The following is a 15,248-nucleotide window of genomic DNA, read 5'->3' on the forward strand; positions in this document are numbered from 1 at the left end:
GTGTGTGTGTGTGTGTGTGTGTGTGTGTGTGTGTGTGGCCCTGGACCCTCCACCCAACTCCTATTCCCTCCCCGCCCCTGCCACCTCCAGGACTAGACTGAGTTTGGATGCAGAACTCAAGTTGAGTGTGCTGCTACTTCCAGCTCTGAGAACTCCCTGGGCCCAAGGGGGCTTCTCCTGCCCAGTAGAGACCAAGGCCAGGTGGCTCCTCGTCTCTCCCTAAGATCCCAGGATCCTTCACTCTCTTCTTCCCTGGATTATTGCCTCACACTCCCTGTGACCCATCTATGGAGAAATTCTGTCCACATCCCAGGACAAAACCTGATCTTGTCAACATTCTGGCTTAAGAGTATGGAGGAGGGTTCTAGATGGACAAGGCAGTACCAGCCCTCCTCATTAATCAGGTCTTGGCAGCCTAACCTCCTCCCGCCCTTTAGACAGTGGGCAGACCACTGGCCTTGGCTCTGGCAGGTGTCTGAGATGCTTTCACAATGGCCCCCGCTTTGGACCTGCTTCTGGCTCCCAGTTGCCTTCAGAATCAAGGTCAGTCCCCTTAGCCTGTCATCTAAGGCCTTCCCTCTGACCATCCAGCCTCTGGATCTCTTCCCAAAGCCCCTGACTCCACAACTCCACATCCACCTCAGTCATGTCCCCACTGTGCACTCCATCTGACCCCCTGCCTCCCTCCCTCCTTCCTTCCTTCCCTCCCTCTAACTCTTCCCACACCTGGAGGCCTGGCTCAAGCCCACCACTGGCCACACACCTTCCTTAGGCCCTTAGAAAGTTGCAGCCACCTCCTGTGTCCTGAGATCATAAGCCCTGGAGCCCGCAGCCAAAGCTCCCCAGGCTCGCACCATAGCTCGCCGGGGCAAAGTGCTGGGCACATGAGGAGGGGGGCAGAAGAAACATGATTTACTGAGCACCTACTATGGTATGTGCAAGGCGCTGGGCTGGGCATTTCACACGTACTACTTATCTGGTCCTCATAGGTCCTTGTGAGGTGGTACCATAAGTAAGTATTCCCATTTTACAAATGGGGTAACAGACTCAGAAAGCTCAGATAACTTGCCCAAGGTCACACAGCTAAGAAGTGGCAGGTCTGGGATTCGAACTCAGGTCTGATTACCTCTAAAATCTGGTCTGTTGAATTCAGCCCCTCTCAACACAATTTTCTAATGAAAGGAACATCGGCTTTGGCCTCAGGTAGGCCTGGATTGCAATCTCAGATCAGTCCCAGCTCTGCCACTTGTAGTTATGCGATTCTGGAACAATTACCAAAACTTGGTTTCCTTATCTGTGAAATGGGAAGAATCAAAGTAACTACACCTCCCGGCCTTTGTAAAATTGAAGAAGTAGTTAACGTGTGTAAAGTGCTAAACCAGTGCTTGGCACAGAGCAGACTCAATAAATAGAAGCTTCCCTCACCTCCGCCTGTACAGATGGGAAAACTGAGGGCCACGGAGGTGATGGGAATGTGCTTGAGGCCCTACAGGAAAGGAGAGGCACAGCCTGGAGTCTTCTGCTTCCACGTGAGAGGTCGGGCTGGGACTGGATTTGACACCAGAGACGGGGAGAGAGGGGGCCTGCTGAGAACCCCGGGGGTCCTCTTCCCTGAGGACTGGAGAGAATACGTCCCCCAGGCCCTGTGGTGCCCAGCCTGCGGGCCAAGGCAGGTTGCTGGATGTAAGGTGACCTGGGTGTCCTGGCAACATGGGGTTAAACTAGATTGCACACACATGTGCACACGTGGGAGTGGCTAGCTACATGGCTCTACAGAGCACTACATAACTATACATATACACATCTTACATATATATATACATATACATATTCATATACATATCTTGCTAAGTTTGCAGTAGAAAAAATGCAAGACTCTCAGGGCCCTGGCCCGTTTGTCCCAAGGACTCAGGCGACTGAGGTTCCCCAGGAACAAACCCAAGGGCAGACCTTCCTGGAGGAATGAGATGACCCCCAGCAGAGTGGGGCTCCAGGTTCACAGCTAAGGGCCTGGTGGTGGCTATTGCCCTAAAATGAATACAATGACAAGTCTGCTCTAGGTACCCCAAACATGGGTCACCCCCACCCTTGCCAAGCCCCAGAGAACCCACCTGCCTTCCTCTCACTTTTGCATTTGGGCCCTGCCTGCTCCCCTCCCCCCTCCCTCTAGTGCTGAGTATTAAAATAGTCTATAAAAGCAAGTGACCAAAATTCTATAGCTCTAAGAATACCTGGTTATTTTCTGCTGTCTTGTTTTTCTGGTGTGGGTTTTTTAATGATAATTATTATTGTTATTGGTATATCTCCTAATCACAGTTAAACCTGAAGGAAGAAAGGAGAAAAAAAGAGGAGAGAAGGAGGGAGGGAGCGAGGGAGGGAGCGCAGCTCATAGATTGGAGGGCAGTTTGGAGCGCACTGGCTCAGACCTGGCCCCAGGTTCCCTCTGGGGAGCAGCAGTCAGAGGGGGCCCCCCAGAAGAGGTGGCTCTTGCCCCAAATAAAGAAAGAGGGGGTGGCAAAGAACCTGAGGATGTCTTCCGAGGCAGAGTGACGTGCTGGCCAGGGACGGCACCATAGGGCCTCCAGGGGAGACCGAGGCCCCCGCTGCCCCCGCTGCCGCCCCCGCCTCTGGGAAAGAGCGGGAAGGCAGCCACGGACTCCCCAGAGGAGTGCGGGGAGGCTCTGCGGAGAGTCTGTGCCCCGTCCTGGGGTAGGGCCGGCTGAGAGGCTGAGATGAGCTTGAGGTCCTGGGTGAGGCGGCCCGGGGTGAGGGGTGGGGTGCCCCGGCGCTGGGGGACTTGGGGTGGCGGGGGGCTGGATGCCGGAGGCAGGAGCAAGGAACCGTGGGAGCCGGACGCCCGGGGAGGGGCACTTGGGAAAGTTCTTGGAGGGCCTGGGCTGTGGCCAGGGGGGCTGAGACCTCCTCGGGGGGTAAAGGCTACAGGAGAGGCCCCCCCTGAGGCCCCTGCCGCAAAGGACAGCCGCTCAGGCTGCCGCGGGGGTGTCTCTGGCGTAGTTGGTGGGCCGGTGGCCAGACCCGGCGACAGCTCCCCGGGAGGCTGGCCCAGCTGCCCGGGGCTGGACGACGGGGACCTGGCCGAGGCTGGGGGAGGCAGGAAGTGCTCCGCCAGTCCCAGGCCGCCCCGGGCCCCGGGCAGCGGGGGCGCCGGCTGGTTGGCCTGTGGGGAGCGGGCGCCCGGCTGCAGCGGGGTGAGCAGGGGAGAGTCCGAGGAGGACAGGGAGCCTCCCAGCGCCTTGTGGAAGTGGCCGAACCCAGCTGTGGCGGCGGCGGCGGCCGCGGCGGATGGCGTGGGTGCCGAGGAGGAGCTGCCGACCCCAGGCGGCGGGGAAGAGCTGGACGAGGGCAGGAGCGGGCTCAGTCCGGCGGGTGCAGAGAATCCAGCCAGCTGTTGGATGTGGAAGGAGGAGGAAGACGGCGTGTCCACCTGCGACGGGCTGCTGGCGGGCGAGGCGGAGCCCAGCGCCGACGGGATCAGGGACTGCAGCCGCTTCAGGTGCCGGGGCGTCTGCCCGGCCCCGAGGCCGCCCAGCCCGGGCCCCGGGGGAGGCCGGAAGATGGCGGCGGGCAGGCGCGGGTGGTGGGTGAGCGCGATGGCCACGGAAGTGGTGGCGGCGGCGGCCTGCAGCGGCGCCTGGATCAGCGGGGTCCAGATGACGGGCGTGGGGGTCGGCGTGGCAGAGGCGGCGGCCTGGACGCGGTGGGCGCAGTGCGCCATCTCCCGGTCGTGCTGCACGATCTGCTGGATGATCTCGTTCTCCTGGTAGTTGAAGACGCCTGAGTTGAGGTCGTGCTGGACTTTGTGGAGGAGGATGGAGTTCTTCTTGCCTGGGCCACAGAACAAGAGCAGGAGCTCAGCGTAGGGTGGGAGGAGAGGGGAGCCCACCCGGCCTGTGCAGCGGGGGGAATCCGCCCTCCCGCCGGGCCGCCTCACCGATGCGGTCCAGGCGGTCCAGCGCCACCGTCTCGAAGGCGCGCCGCATCATGGGGTACTCCTCCAGGACCTCGTTGAAGTTGTCCACGCTCAGCGAGTAGAGGCGGCAGTAGGTGTCAGCCCTCACGCTGGCTGTGCGCCGGCCCCGCGTCAGCAGGCAGATCTCTGCCAGGACGGCAGGAGTCACGGGGGGGTAGGGGGGTGCGGTGGGGGGGGGTCCCCGGCAGACTCCAAAGGATCCCCCACCCCACCCTGACCTGGGGCCCAGCTGTCTGGGACAGAAGCTGGACAGGCTCACAAGGCCCCACCCCTAGGCTGTGACCGCATCGGGGATGCCAGCCCCCAACCAAATGGGTACCAGACTGTCTTTCTTGTCTCTGGGACCACCCCTGTCCTGGGCTCACAGACACCCGCCTCCAGGCAGTGGCGTGAGGGTCTGCGATGTCATCCTCGGTGTCTCTCCAGCCCATTGCCCTGTGCCCCCAGGGCCCCTTGGCTGTCTCACCTCCAAAATAGGAGCCATCTGCCAGCTTGGTCTCCTTGTTGCCCTTGGTGAGCACGCTGACCACCCCGTGCTGGATGAAGTACATCTTCTTGCCGATGGTGCCTTCGCGGATGATGTAGTCCCCCGGCTGGAAGACCTCGAAGCGCAGCTTGGTCAGCATGGAGGTCACAAAGTTGGGGTCCGCGTTGGCAAACAGCGGCATGGAGGCCACCAGCTTTCGGCAGTTAAAGTTGATGATCTCCTGCTCCCCCAGACAGGGTGGATTGAGAAAGGGAGGTGGAGGTGAGGGGAGCCGCCCAGCGGGAAGGCCTGGACCCCCTCCCGGGCCGGCAGCCACAAAGCTCACCTCCCGCAGCGGCTCGCTCAGCTCGCCCAGGATGCTCTCCTCGTCGAACATCTTGCCCTGGTAGCGGTGCTCGTAGTAGTCGTGGATGCGCTGCCGGGTGTCGGGTGGGAGCTTGTGGAAGGACATGTACTGCTCCACCTGCTTGTACTGAGTCCCAGGAGAGAGGGAGAGGGCGTTACCTCCTAGCCAGGCGGCCCCACTGCCCCAGCTCGCACCACCCTGTCTGGGCTGCTGGTGACCAGAGCTGGCACAGACCCTGTGGGCCTTTACGGCCGACCTGTGAGATTGAGGTCCTCGGTGTGGGTGTGGCCCTGACTCCCAGCCACTCGGAGTGGAGGAGGGGCGCCATCAGAGCGTCCAGTCCTCACCATGTTCAATACTGTGAAGACGGCCGGCCGGCAATAGGGACTGTCCACCTCCCAGTTAACAGGAGGCCCACTGACCGGGAGGTCGATCGAGTTTCCTCTAAATGTCGGTCTCTTCTGTGTTACACTGTGGACCGGAGAGGCTTCACCCACAGACTCTAGAAGGAGCTGTTTCCCATCAGTTGTAACAAACTGGCAGAGGCAGCAGAATGGGCTGCAGTGGGTTAGAGGGATTGGAGGCTGAAGCCAGGATGCCTGACCCATCAGGTGGGGCATGTATCCAAACATGGCCTCGGCTGAGGCTGTCTTTTGTTGAAGAGCAACTCCAGCCCAGGAGAGGGCCTGGGTAGAGCAGGGGCCTTAAAAAGAGGTTTGGGGACAAGAGATTTGTGAACCTAAGTGCCCAGGGCTTAACCAAATAAGAAATGCTCCTGTTCACCCCGGGGGTGATGGGTGGGTGCTGCTCCAGCCATCCCTGGATTGTGGGTGGAGAGTGGGAATCTTCAGGAGCATGGCTGGGACAGGAGGCACAATTAGGCAAGAACAGATTTTCCCCACACTGAGATGTAAGGGAAGTCCCTGTACCCCAGGAACAATCAGAAACAGGGGAGTGTATTTTCACGTACTAGCGCTCCAAAGAGGTGGGGACACGGCTGCAGAGAGATGACAAAAAGGAACTGAGAGCTGGGAGCTGAAGTTCCCTAACGTTCTTCCAGCTGCCGTGACCCAGGCAGGGGCTGGCCAGGATAAAGGGGAGGGAGATGACAACGGGAGCAGCCATTAACAAGCATCAAAGATGGCTCCTGGTTTCTGGCCTGGGCGTCTGCGCCACTGTATCCACTAACAAGACAGACAAGAGTGGAGGTTTGCAGTGGAGAAGGCGGGAGACTGTTCTCATTTTGGACATGGTGAGGCTGAGGTCCAGGGAGGCATCAGGTAGTCTGGGGCTGAGGAAAGAGGTAGGGGCTGATTATACTATTTGGGTCCCACTGCACTGAGATGGACACAGAGCGTGGGGTGAGGGTGAGGTGGGAAAAGAGCAGCCCCTAGGAAGATGGGGGAGAGAGAAGCAGAGAGCTGGGCCCACGCCACCGGGGGCCCAATGTGGGATGACTGAGAAGACAAGCCAGCCAAGGAGAGCAGGGAAGAGAATGGAGAGTACGTGGTCACGGAAACAAGCGCAAAGCCAAGCAGGGAGTCGTAACTGTCAGAGGCCAAGCAAGACAAGGACCCCAAAGGACCCACTGGCTTCAGCAACACGGAGGGTAGAGAGAACCTCAGACTCAGGGGGCTGAGAGAAGAAAGTGGATTCAGCAGCCATTAACAATGCGAGTTTTTTGGTTGGTTGGTTGGTTTTAGGAATTTGTCCATGAAAAAGAGGCAGACAGCAGAAAAGATAGCAGGCAAAGCCTGATGATGGTGGAGGGACAGACGTTTTTAAGAAGGGAGAGATGGAGCAAGTTTCAATGCTGATGGGAAGGCCCTCAGAGAGGAGGAGGCCTGGAGGGGATAGTGGGCACGAGGTGGGGAGGTAAGGAGGGAAAGGGGCCCTCAGTCAGGAGAGACAAGCCCCCAATTTCAGCAGGAGGAAAGCAGGGTACAAATAAAAAGACATTTAGAGGTTTAAGGCTGGGGAGCTAAAGTAGTTCTCACCTAGGAGGGGTCCCCCCACTCTGTCACCCACATGGGAGCCCCCATCACAGGGCGCTGGACCCTCGGGGGCCCGGTGGCTGGCAGCCTGTGCTCCCTGTGGGAAGGAGCGACGGGCAGGTTCTCCTGAGCGAGCCCAGGGTGGACCCCAGCGTTCCAGCCTACCTTCTCCTGGTACTGGCGCCGGGAGGAGTCCAGAGACTGGATGAGGGCGGTGGCGTGGCCGATGAACATGGCATAGCAGGTGGCACCCACGATCATGCTGAGCATGGTGAGCCAGACGTCCGACATGCCCACTGGGGCCTGCCGGCCATACCCGATGCACAGCATGTGGCTCATGGCCTTGAAGAGGGCGTAGGAGTACTGCTTTCCCCACGAGTTGTTCTGTGGACAGACGCAAAGGTGGACAGATTGGGGGAGGGGTGGGAGGGACCTGGGCCAAGGAGAGGGCAGGCCCTTCTCACGAGGAGCTAGAAAATTCCCTGCTACCTCCCACCCCTCAGCCTAACTTTCCCAGTGGCTGAGGCCTGGGCTTACAACCTTGCTGTTGGCTGAAAGCCTTGGGTGAGGGGCAGGGAGGCCCACACTGGCTGCCCATGGTGACCAAGTGAATCCCTCACTTAGGCCTTTCTCTGGCAGTGGAGGGGTAGGGCTCAGACCAGAAGCCCCAGCGAAGGGATGGGCGCCAGCCTAACACCCCACCACCTCCACACCCCCCCGGAAATCTCAGCCCGGGGGAAGCCTGGAGCCTCCCCAGCAGCCAGGGCTCCAGGCTGGGCCACCCTGCTGTCCTGAGCTCGCCGAAGCAGCTCCATCCCCCGCACCGAACTACTGCCAAGTGAAGCCCATTTCCCCACTGACCTCAATTATAAAACCAGATATGCTTCCCCTGGGGGGACAAGCTCGGGCAGACTGAGCCGAAAACGCTGTCCTCGTTTTGGGTGAGCAAAGTTAAAGAGCTGCCGAGCTAAGTCGCCTCCTGTGTGAACCCGGCCTGCATCCATCCAGGGCTGCGGCCACTAGTTACCCTCCCCCACCCCAAAGGTGGATGGCCTGAAACACACACCGTGCTGGGGGCGGAGGAGGAAGAAAGGGAGCGAGGCTCCTGGCTATTTTTGTCTCCAAAGCCAGTCGGTGTCTCAAGGAAGGCTCAGTGTGGGAACACTGCGCTCAGAAGGGCCATCTCCTGAATTTAATGCATGTGTGGGCCTGTCACCCTCCCACAGAGGAAACTGCCCCAAATGAAGGGGCCACCGGATAAACCCACCTCTCCCCAGTGCTCTCTGCTCACGGGGCAGATGCGTTAGCATGAATGTGGAAAGCCACCCTAGCGCATGACGCCCAGAACCCCTGCCCAGAGCCCTAAGCGCTTCCGCAATCACCAGGTTGTTCCCAGCACCTGGAGGAAGGCACAGGCGCTGTGTGCCAAGTTCAAGGTCACTCAGACCATCCTGGACACAGCTGAGCTAGTCTAGGGGCTCTCATTCCAGAGGGTGGGAGGTCTGTGGGATTGATCTCCAGGGATAGAGGCGGCCTGGGCTCCCCGTCCCCCGGGCAGCCCCCAGCTGCCTCCAGCCAGGGCTCTGGCTTTACTGCTGAGCCTCTGGGGACCCGGAAATTCAATCCATGTGGCCGATTCATTTACACTTAGCTCATCAAAAGGCTGTTTTGCAAAGGCCTGTTTGATGCTGAAAGATGCCTCAGGGTCTCTTTCACCTCTTTCAAAGCCAGTTTTTCCTCCCCTGGGGCCCTGAGGGTTTGCCTACAGAGACCAAACCAAACTGACTGGGAGTGAGAGGAGGACGCAGGGGTTCGCAGAGCCAGAGAAAGGCCCATAGGCCCAGGGGACCCACCACCCTGCCTGGAGCGTGCCCTGTTCACAGGAGGCTGGGGAACCCTGCCCCACAGCTCCTCTCACCCACCCACAGGGTGGGTGGGGAGGGAGGGGATCAGGCTCCATCGAACCTGCCTTCCCTGCTCAGGACCCCACCTAGGACAGGGCTGTGTGTCTGTGGGGTGGGGCAGGACGAGGGGCAGAAAGACAGCCCAGCTCTGCTGCTGGAGCAGAGAGTGGCAGCCACGTGTGATCTGGGAGTCCACGTGGGCTGCCCACAGTGCCCCTCACTGGTTTCTCCTTCCTAGGACTCTGCTGGCTTTTAATGGTTGGTCAGCCTCAGGGAGCAGAGGTCGGAGGGCAGGAGCCACCAGCCCGGTATTGCCACACCTGATACAATCTGAGGAAGCCCTGGTCTTAGTCTCCCTGGGTGCAATCAGGGCCAAACAGCGCGGCTCCCGACTGCAGTGGAGGCTGTAAGGCGGCAGAGGTAGCAGCACAGAGCCGACGGCTCCACCGAGGCCCCGGACTCAGGAGAGGGCCCTACGTGACCTGCTCTGCCCACGTGCACCTTGTCAGTCCCCTCCCCCCGCCCCTGGAGGGAGGGCCGAGGGCTGGGCACTCACCACCATGTTGTTGATGGACACCCAGCAGTCGTCAGGGAAGTCCTGCAGCATGGGCACCAGGAACTGCAGGCAGCCGTCCCAGTGGCAGAGCAGGAGCATCATGCCGATGAGGTTCACGATACGCACCACGGCGCTGGCCAGGTCGTAGGTCATGTGGAAGATCTGCGGGCAGAGGTTAAGAGATTGGCCCCGTTAGCTGGGGGCCTGCCCGCTCCCGGGCAGACCCCGCAGCTGCTTGCAGGCCCTGACGCTCTGCACACACTGGGTAGCGCGCCCAGCTCGGTGCAGGTCCCGGCCGCGGCGAGGGTGGGAAGGCGTCAGGCTGGCCCTGGGAGAAGCAGCCTGCAGGCTGTGGGGCTCCAGAGGGATTCCACCTGGGATCTCCGTGCAGATACGGGGGTGGGCTCCCATGGGGAGTCCAGCCACCCAGGCCGGACACGTGAAGGGAGGGCACGTAGAGCCCCATACAGCCTGGAAACGGGCAGCTCACCTGGGCTGGGAGGACAATAGGAAGAAGAGCCAGCCCACCAGAGGCTCCTCGGGGTACTATGGTCTGTGGTCACACCAGGGACATGGTGTTTCCCTAAATCTGTCACTAGACTCTCAGGACCCCCCCAGGGGCAGCGGGCTCTGCCAAAGGCAGCCATGGAACTGCAGGGGGAGCAGTACAGACACCTAGGCTCCAAGTTCACACAGACCTTGATCCCAGGCCCAACTCCTACCCAATTCCTAGTTGTGTGACCTTGAGAAAGTTCCTGAACCTCTCTGATCATGTTTCCTCATCTGGGAAATGGCGATAAAATGTCTTACCTTGAGTGGGTTGTCAAAAGGATTAAATTATACATATAAAGTGCTTAGTACTGGGTATGGAAGTATTCAATAAATTGCAAACCATTATTAATTGATAAGTTATTAATAATTAATCCTTAGGATTAGTTAACATGTATGAGTAGTAATGCTCTCCTGTACAGTTTAATAAGGTACAGCAACCATGGCCACCCATGTATCTCCACTCCTGTGGCTCTGAGCAAGAGGCTGAGGGGTGGCCGGGCAGGGCCAAGGGCACGGACATCCCAGCATCCCTGCCCCACCTCCCTCCTCCCCAAGCTGCCTCTCGGTCCGGTCCGGTCCGGTCCGGTTTCAGCAGGGGTCACCATGGTGACAGGATGGGGAGGGGACAGAGATGGAAAGAAGTCTAGAGGGAGGTCTCTGGAAGTTCTGGCCTTGCCTCTGGCCTGGGAGACTCTGGAGGTGCCCCCACCCCTAGTTCTGGTCCCTCCATATTATTCCCAGGTAGAGAGCCTTCCTGGAGAGGGGCTTTGGGCCAAACCTGAAGACTTGTCAAATGCCACAGAGACCTAGTTTAAGCCCATTTCAGATGGGGCAACCTGAGACCCAAAGAAACAGACCCTAGATATTTCAACCCCTGTCTAGTGGTCTTTTAGCAACAGCCCCATAGCTGGTGGCAGGATATTCTGATACTTGAGACCTCAGTTTCCCCTTCTGAAACACAGGCTTAGCCTGGGTCTTGGTCTGTAGAAACCAAAGATGAATACTACTTGTCTATCACCCCCTGGGTTGCGCCCACCTGTGGCCCCCTTAGTAGCATGACTCTGGATGTACCAGCTGAAAGGTTGAAACAGACCTTGGAAAGTTTCCTGGAGGATGGCAGCTCCAGCTTGTCCCATCACCCCTGTGTCCCCGGCAACAGAGAGACAGTAACACCGAACCTGAGGGGGCGGGCACACGGTCCCACAGTCATCATCTCATTCAAACTCACAACAACCCTTTGCTGAAAATGTTGTTAACCCTTTTACATCCAGGCTCAGAGAAGTAAATGGACTTGCCCTTGGTCATGATGGCAGCAGAAGGGGCAGATTTGAACCCAGGGCTGCCTGCAAATTATTAGATTGGCCCAGGGCGGGAAGGGTGGTTTTCAGTAGCTCCGTTTTGTAAATAAAACAACTCAAACCCAAAGTGGCCAAGTGATGTGGCCAGATCCACACAGCAAGCTGGACCCAGGGCCAGGCGGGACTCTCCGGCATCTCACCTCTGTAAGCCTGGTGCACAGCGTAATACTGTAGACAGAGCTGTGCGCCTGGCAGCCTAGCCCCACTGGGGCCCAGAAACCAGCCCCAGGGCTGTCAGCATGCCATTGCCCAGCTTAGCGGACACATCTCCGTACAAGGAGGGGTGGGCACTACAGACCAGGCAGGGCAGGCAGCTCCTGAGCACCAGCACCCCAGCTGTGGCTCCAAGGGAAGATACCACTTCTGCCCCTAAAGCAGCTGCTTAGGTGAACACAACAGCTCTATGACCTTGGGCCCACTAACCTTGAAAAGTCTTGGTTGACCAGAATGCCACCAGCTCCCCAACCCTGGGGGGATGGGGAGGGCGAGTGACATGGGACCGCCTAGTCTCAGGGATGGCTAACACCTGTCCTCACCTCCCTTCACACCTCAGCATCCCCTCAACTAAAACAAAGCTAGACATCTGCCCCCACTTCTCAGGGTTGTTCAAGAAATTAAACTGGCTAAGAAAGTGCTCTGGGCCCTGAACACATACATGGGGGGGGAGGGAATCATTATTATTAAGTTCCTTCATTTCCCAACTCCTATGAACTGAAATCTCCCCAAAATCCTTTGTTGAAGCCCTAACTCTCAATGTGATGGTATTAGGAGGTGAAGCCTTTGGAAGATGATTAGGTCATGAGGGTGGGGCCCCCATGGATGGAATTAGTGCCCTTATAAGAAGAGACACACGAGAGTTGATATGTGCCCACGTGAGGACACAGAAAGAGGACGGCCATCTACAAACCAGGAAGCAGGCCCTCACCAGAACCTGACCATGACAGCATCCTGATCTCATCCTTCCAGCCTCCAGAACTGTGAGAAATAAATATTTGTCATCTAAGCCCCCCAGCCTGTGGTATCTTGTTCTAACAGCCAAAACCAGATACCACACTGAAGGAAGACTTGGACCACTTTTAGAAAGCATCCCAGACTCCACAGCCTGCAATAACTGCTCCTTTCTATGTATTACTCTGGGTCTTAAAGACCAGATCAAGGTTGGCATATTTGAATGCAATGTGTTCTTTCCTTTTTCTATCATCCTGGTTTTTCTTTTCTTTGTAATTAATTTTCTTCCAAGATCAGGTCCTTGTATAATTTTGCCTTTATACTGATCTCAGCAACAAGTATGCAGAGCACATGGTAGGGTCTCAGGAACTGAGAAGTGCTTAAGTGACGAAGGTGAAGGTAATGAAGACAGTGTTGGGGATGATGGTGATCAGGGCTGCCACGAGTATACACAGTGGCGTTCAAAAAAGGCCCCAGTCTGGGCAGGCACAGCCCACAGGGAACCTGCTTTTGCAGGAAGAGAAAAAGGTGCTTTTTCCTGCAGGTGGCATAGACTCATGTATCCTCAGAGAGCGTGGTGGTGGCGGTGGCGTGCCTGATATTGGTTGAAGGATGCAGATGCTGGGAGTGTCCTGTAGGGGTGGGGTGGTGGTAGTTCTGGTGGTGGTAAGGGGTACTGTGGATGGCTCTCAGACACACACAGCCAGGGGCACCAGCATGGCAAAGTCTGAGCTTTCTGCAAAGAGTTGGTGGGGGATACATCCATTCAGGCTAGGAGGGTACCCCAGACGGTGGACACTCACCCCACCCCCAACACTCTACAGCACCCAGTCGTGGTTGCTGAGAGCAAGGCTGGACGTTGCTGGGAGAGGTTGCTAAACACCTGTGTGTCCCCACTGTGGGCTGGGGCCATAGGTCACCCGCAAGTCAGCTGCACTGCGCAAATATTTGTCTTGCTCTTTATACCTCATTAAAACCCCCTTTTATGATGTTGGTTCTGACTTTCGGGGTTGACTGTCTTCATTTCAAGGGCCCCACAAGGCTTGCCAGGCAGGTGGCCTGGATAGCTCGCTCTCTGTGCCCAGCATGGCACTTGGGGGAAGCTCCTACTCCTATTTCCTTCTGTAGTTTCTGGACCACAGGGTAACGGCAGGGCGACATGTCTCTCACCATCTCCCACCTTGGGCAAGTGCCTTCTCTGCTCTGAGCCTCAGTTTCCTCATCTGTGTAATGGGTCAGTCACTGCCGGCTCCCAGGGCTGTCTTGGGGATCAGGAGAGGATGTCCACAGCTGGCACACAGGAGGTACTCAGCACATGTTGGTCCCTTTCCTTCTGTCTCTTTCCCAGCCCTCAAAATAAAGAGCTGATTTCCCAGTCCCGGGGAGAGACCAGAAACTGGAGTTTCTGCCAAGGCCTCTTCTTGAGGCCTTGTTGAGTTCCCTCCTGGGATTTGTTTTCTCCTCTGGGAAGAAGAACAGACTCCTCCCTTTGTCTCAGGAACAAGCAGCCACATTGAGAACAGCAATCCGGGTCCTGAGAGAGTGGCTGGTGCATGCGTATCCTGGGTACAAACTGGCGGGTCACGCTAGGTCCCTTACTAGGGCCTGTAGAGAGGACCAGCTCCTGCCCCCCAGGACCATGCCTCTGTGTTGTTCCAAACTCCTGATTCTGAGAGAGGTGGAAAAATTGAGGCCCACAGGGAGAGGAGACTCATTGGGGGCTGCACAGCCCCCTGGCCTGACTTCCTGCCTCTAGCCCCTCCCATTACACCAAGATGATGCCGAGGGAAAGAAGAGGCTTCTGGGATGGGTCACTGGGGTGCTGGGCCCTGCAGGGGAACATCTGAAGGGGGGCAACCACGGTTTCTAACAATAGCCTCCATGCCTATAACAAGCTCGCACCTCAGAGGGAGGGAAGAGGCTTGGCTGGGAGAGGCTTGGGAGGGAGGATGCTGACCTAGATCGTCCAGGATGCAGGCAGAGGCTGGCGTCCTCTGAGACAGTCGTCTACGCCCGCCGAGACCCTCCACCTACCCTGACTCCCAAGAGCTGCTACTAACGTTCGGGAGCTCTCGACTGGGAGGCTGGGCTGGGCTGAGCTGGGCTGGGGGAGGCAGCTGAAGGCTGAGGGTCAGGAATCCAGCATCTCTGCAGCTTCACCAGGGGATCTTGGGCAAGCTTTTCCCTCCCCATGGGAGGCCGACTCCCCAGCCCTCACCCAGCACCACCACCGTGTCCTCAGAATGACCAGCTAACATGATCCTCGCCGAGGGAGGTTGGAGTGGGGACTGAGGCCCAGCCTCTGAGGACATCAGAGTACATCTGACAGTCAGGGAAACTGAGGCCTAAAGAAGGGAAGAGATTCACATGAACTGGAGTTGGAGGAGGAGATTAGAGCAGGGTCTTCTCTACGAAACACCGCCCTCCCCAGGTCTCATGCAGACCTGAGGCCTCAGAGGGTCTCCCTGCTGCTGCCTCCAGGCCAAGGTGAGGCTGTGAGAAGCCCTGAGGGTGGGGAAGGCGACAGAGGGTCTGGAGACAGGGTTCCTGGGGCCAGCTGGGAAACCCCAATCCAACCCCAGGAGTCCGGGGGGAGCCCCTAGCTGGGCAGTGTGCCCGGCAGACAGCAGCTCAAAGCAACTTCCTTCCCAGCTACTAGGCAAGATAAGGGTGCATGTGTGGAGGGGGCGGGGAGTCATCCACCTGGCCTTCTGGGATCTCCCTTCCTGCCCACAAAACAGGGTAGCAATGTCCAGTTCAGGGTCCTGAGCTGGGGCCTCTGTCCAGGGTCAGAGCCTGCCTGGCCGTTTTTGGATAGCCCAGAGGGTGGCCAGGCCAGAGGGGCAGTGGGGACAGTAAAAGAAGAGCTTAGCTCCCGTCCCAGGGACTACCCTGCCCACCCACCGGCAGCTCTGCCAAATCTCCCCCAGATACCATGGCCCCCAGGGCCCAGGTGTAAGTGGGGAGCAAGGCTAGCCCCCAGCGGGCTGAGGCCTGGAGACACAAACCGACGCTAGAGAAGGGAAAGAGCGACTACTCTGCTTTTGACGGCAGTCTGGCTGTTAAGTCCAAGACACACAGAAGGTTGGGGGTTTCTCGGGGACTGAGGGAG

The 15,248-nt window shown here is 58.1% G+C and overlaps 1 protein-coding gene across 1 annotated transcript in view; it reads right to left on the reverse strand.

Annotated features, from left to right (window-relative positions):
- Nucleotides 1-2,270: 2,270 nt before the first annotated feature.
- HCN4 (hyperpolarization activated cyclic nucleotide gated potassium channel 4) overlaps nucleotides 2,271-15,248 on the reverse strand; it is a 41,371-nt gene continuing 28,393 nt past the window's right edge. The window contains exons 3-8 of the mRNA XM_024128884.3: nucleotides 9,279-9,440; nucleotides 6,984-7,202; nucleotides 4,804-4,950; nucleotides 4,458-4,698; nucleotides 3,953-4,117; nucleotides 2,271-3,846 (exon numbers count right to left, since the gene is read on the reverse strand). Coding sequence (XP_023984652.1) covers nucleotides 2,387-3,846; nucleotides 3,953-4,117; nucleotides 4,458-4,698; nucleotides 4,804-4,950; nucleotides 6,984-7,202; nucleotides 9,279-9,440 — 2,394 coding nt within the window. The 3' untranslated portion in view covers nucleotides 2,271-2,386. The remainder of the gene's footprint in view (nucleotides 3,847-3,952; nucleotides 4,118-4,457; nucleotides 4,699-4,803; nucleotides 4,951-6,983; nucleotides 7,203-9,278; nucleotides 9,441-15,248) is intronic.

This window comes from Physeter macrocephalus, chromosome 11 (assembly GCF_002837175.3).
Source record: "Physeter macrocephalus isolate SW-GA chromosome 11, ASM283717v5, whole genome shotgun sequence".
Classification (NCBI taxonomy): domain Eukaryota; kingdom Metazoa; phylum Chordata; class Mammalia; order Artiodactyla; family Physeteridae; genus Physeter; species Physeter macrocephalus.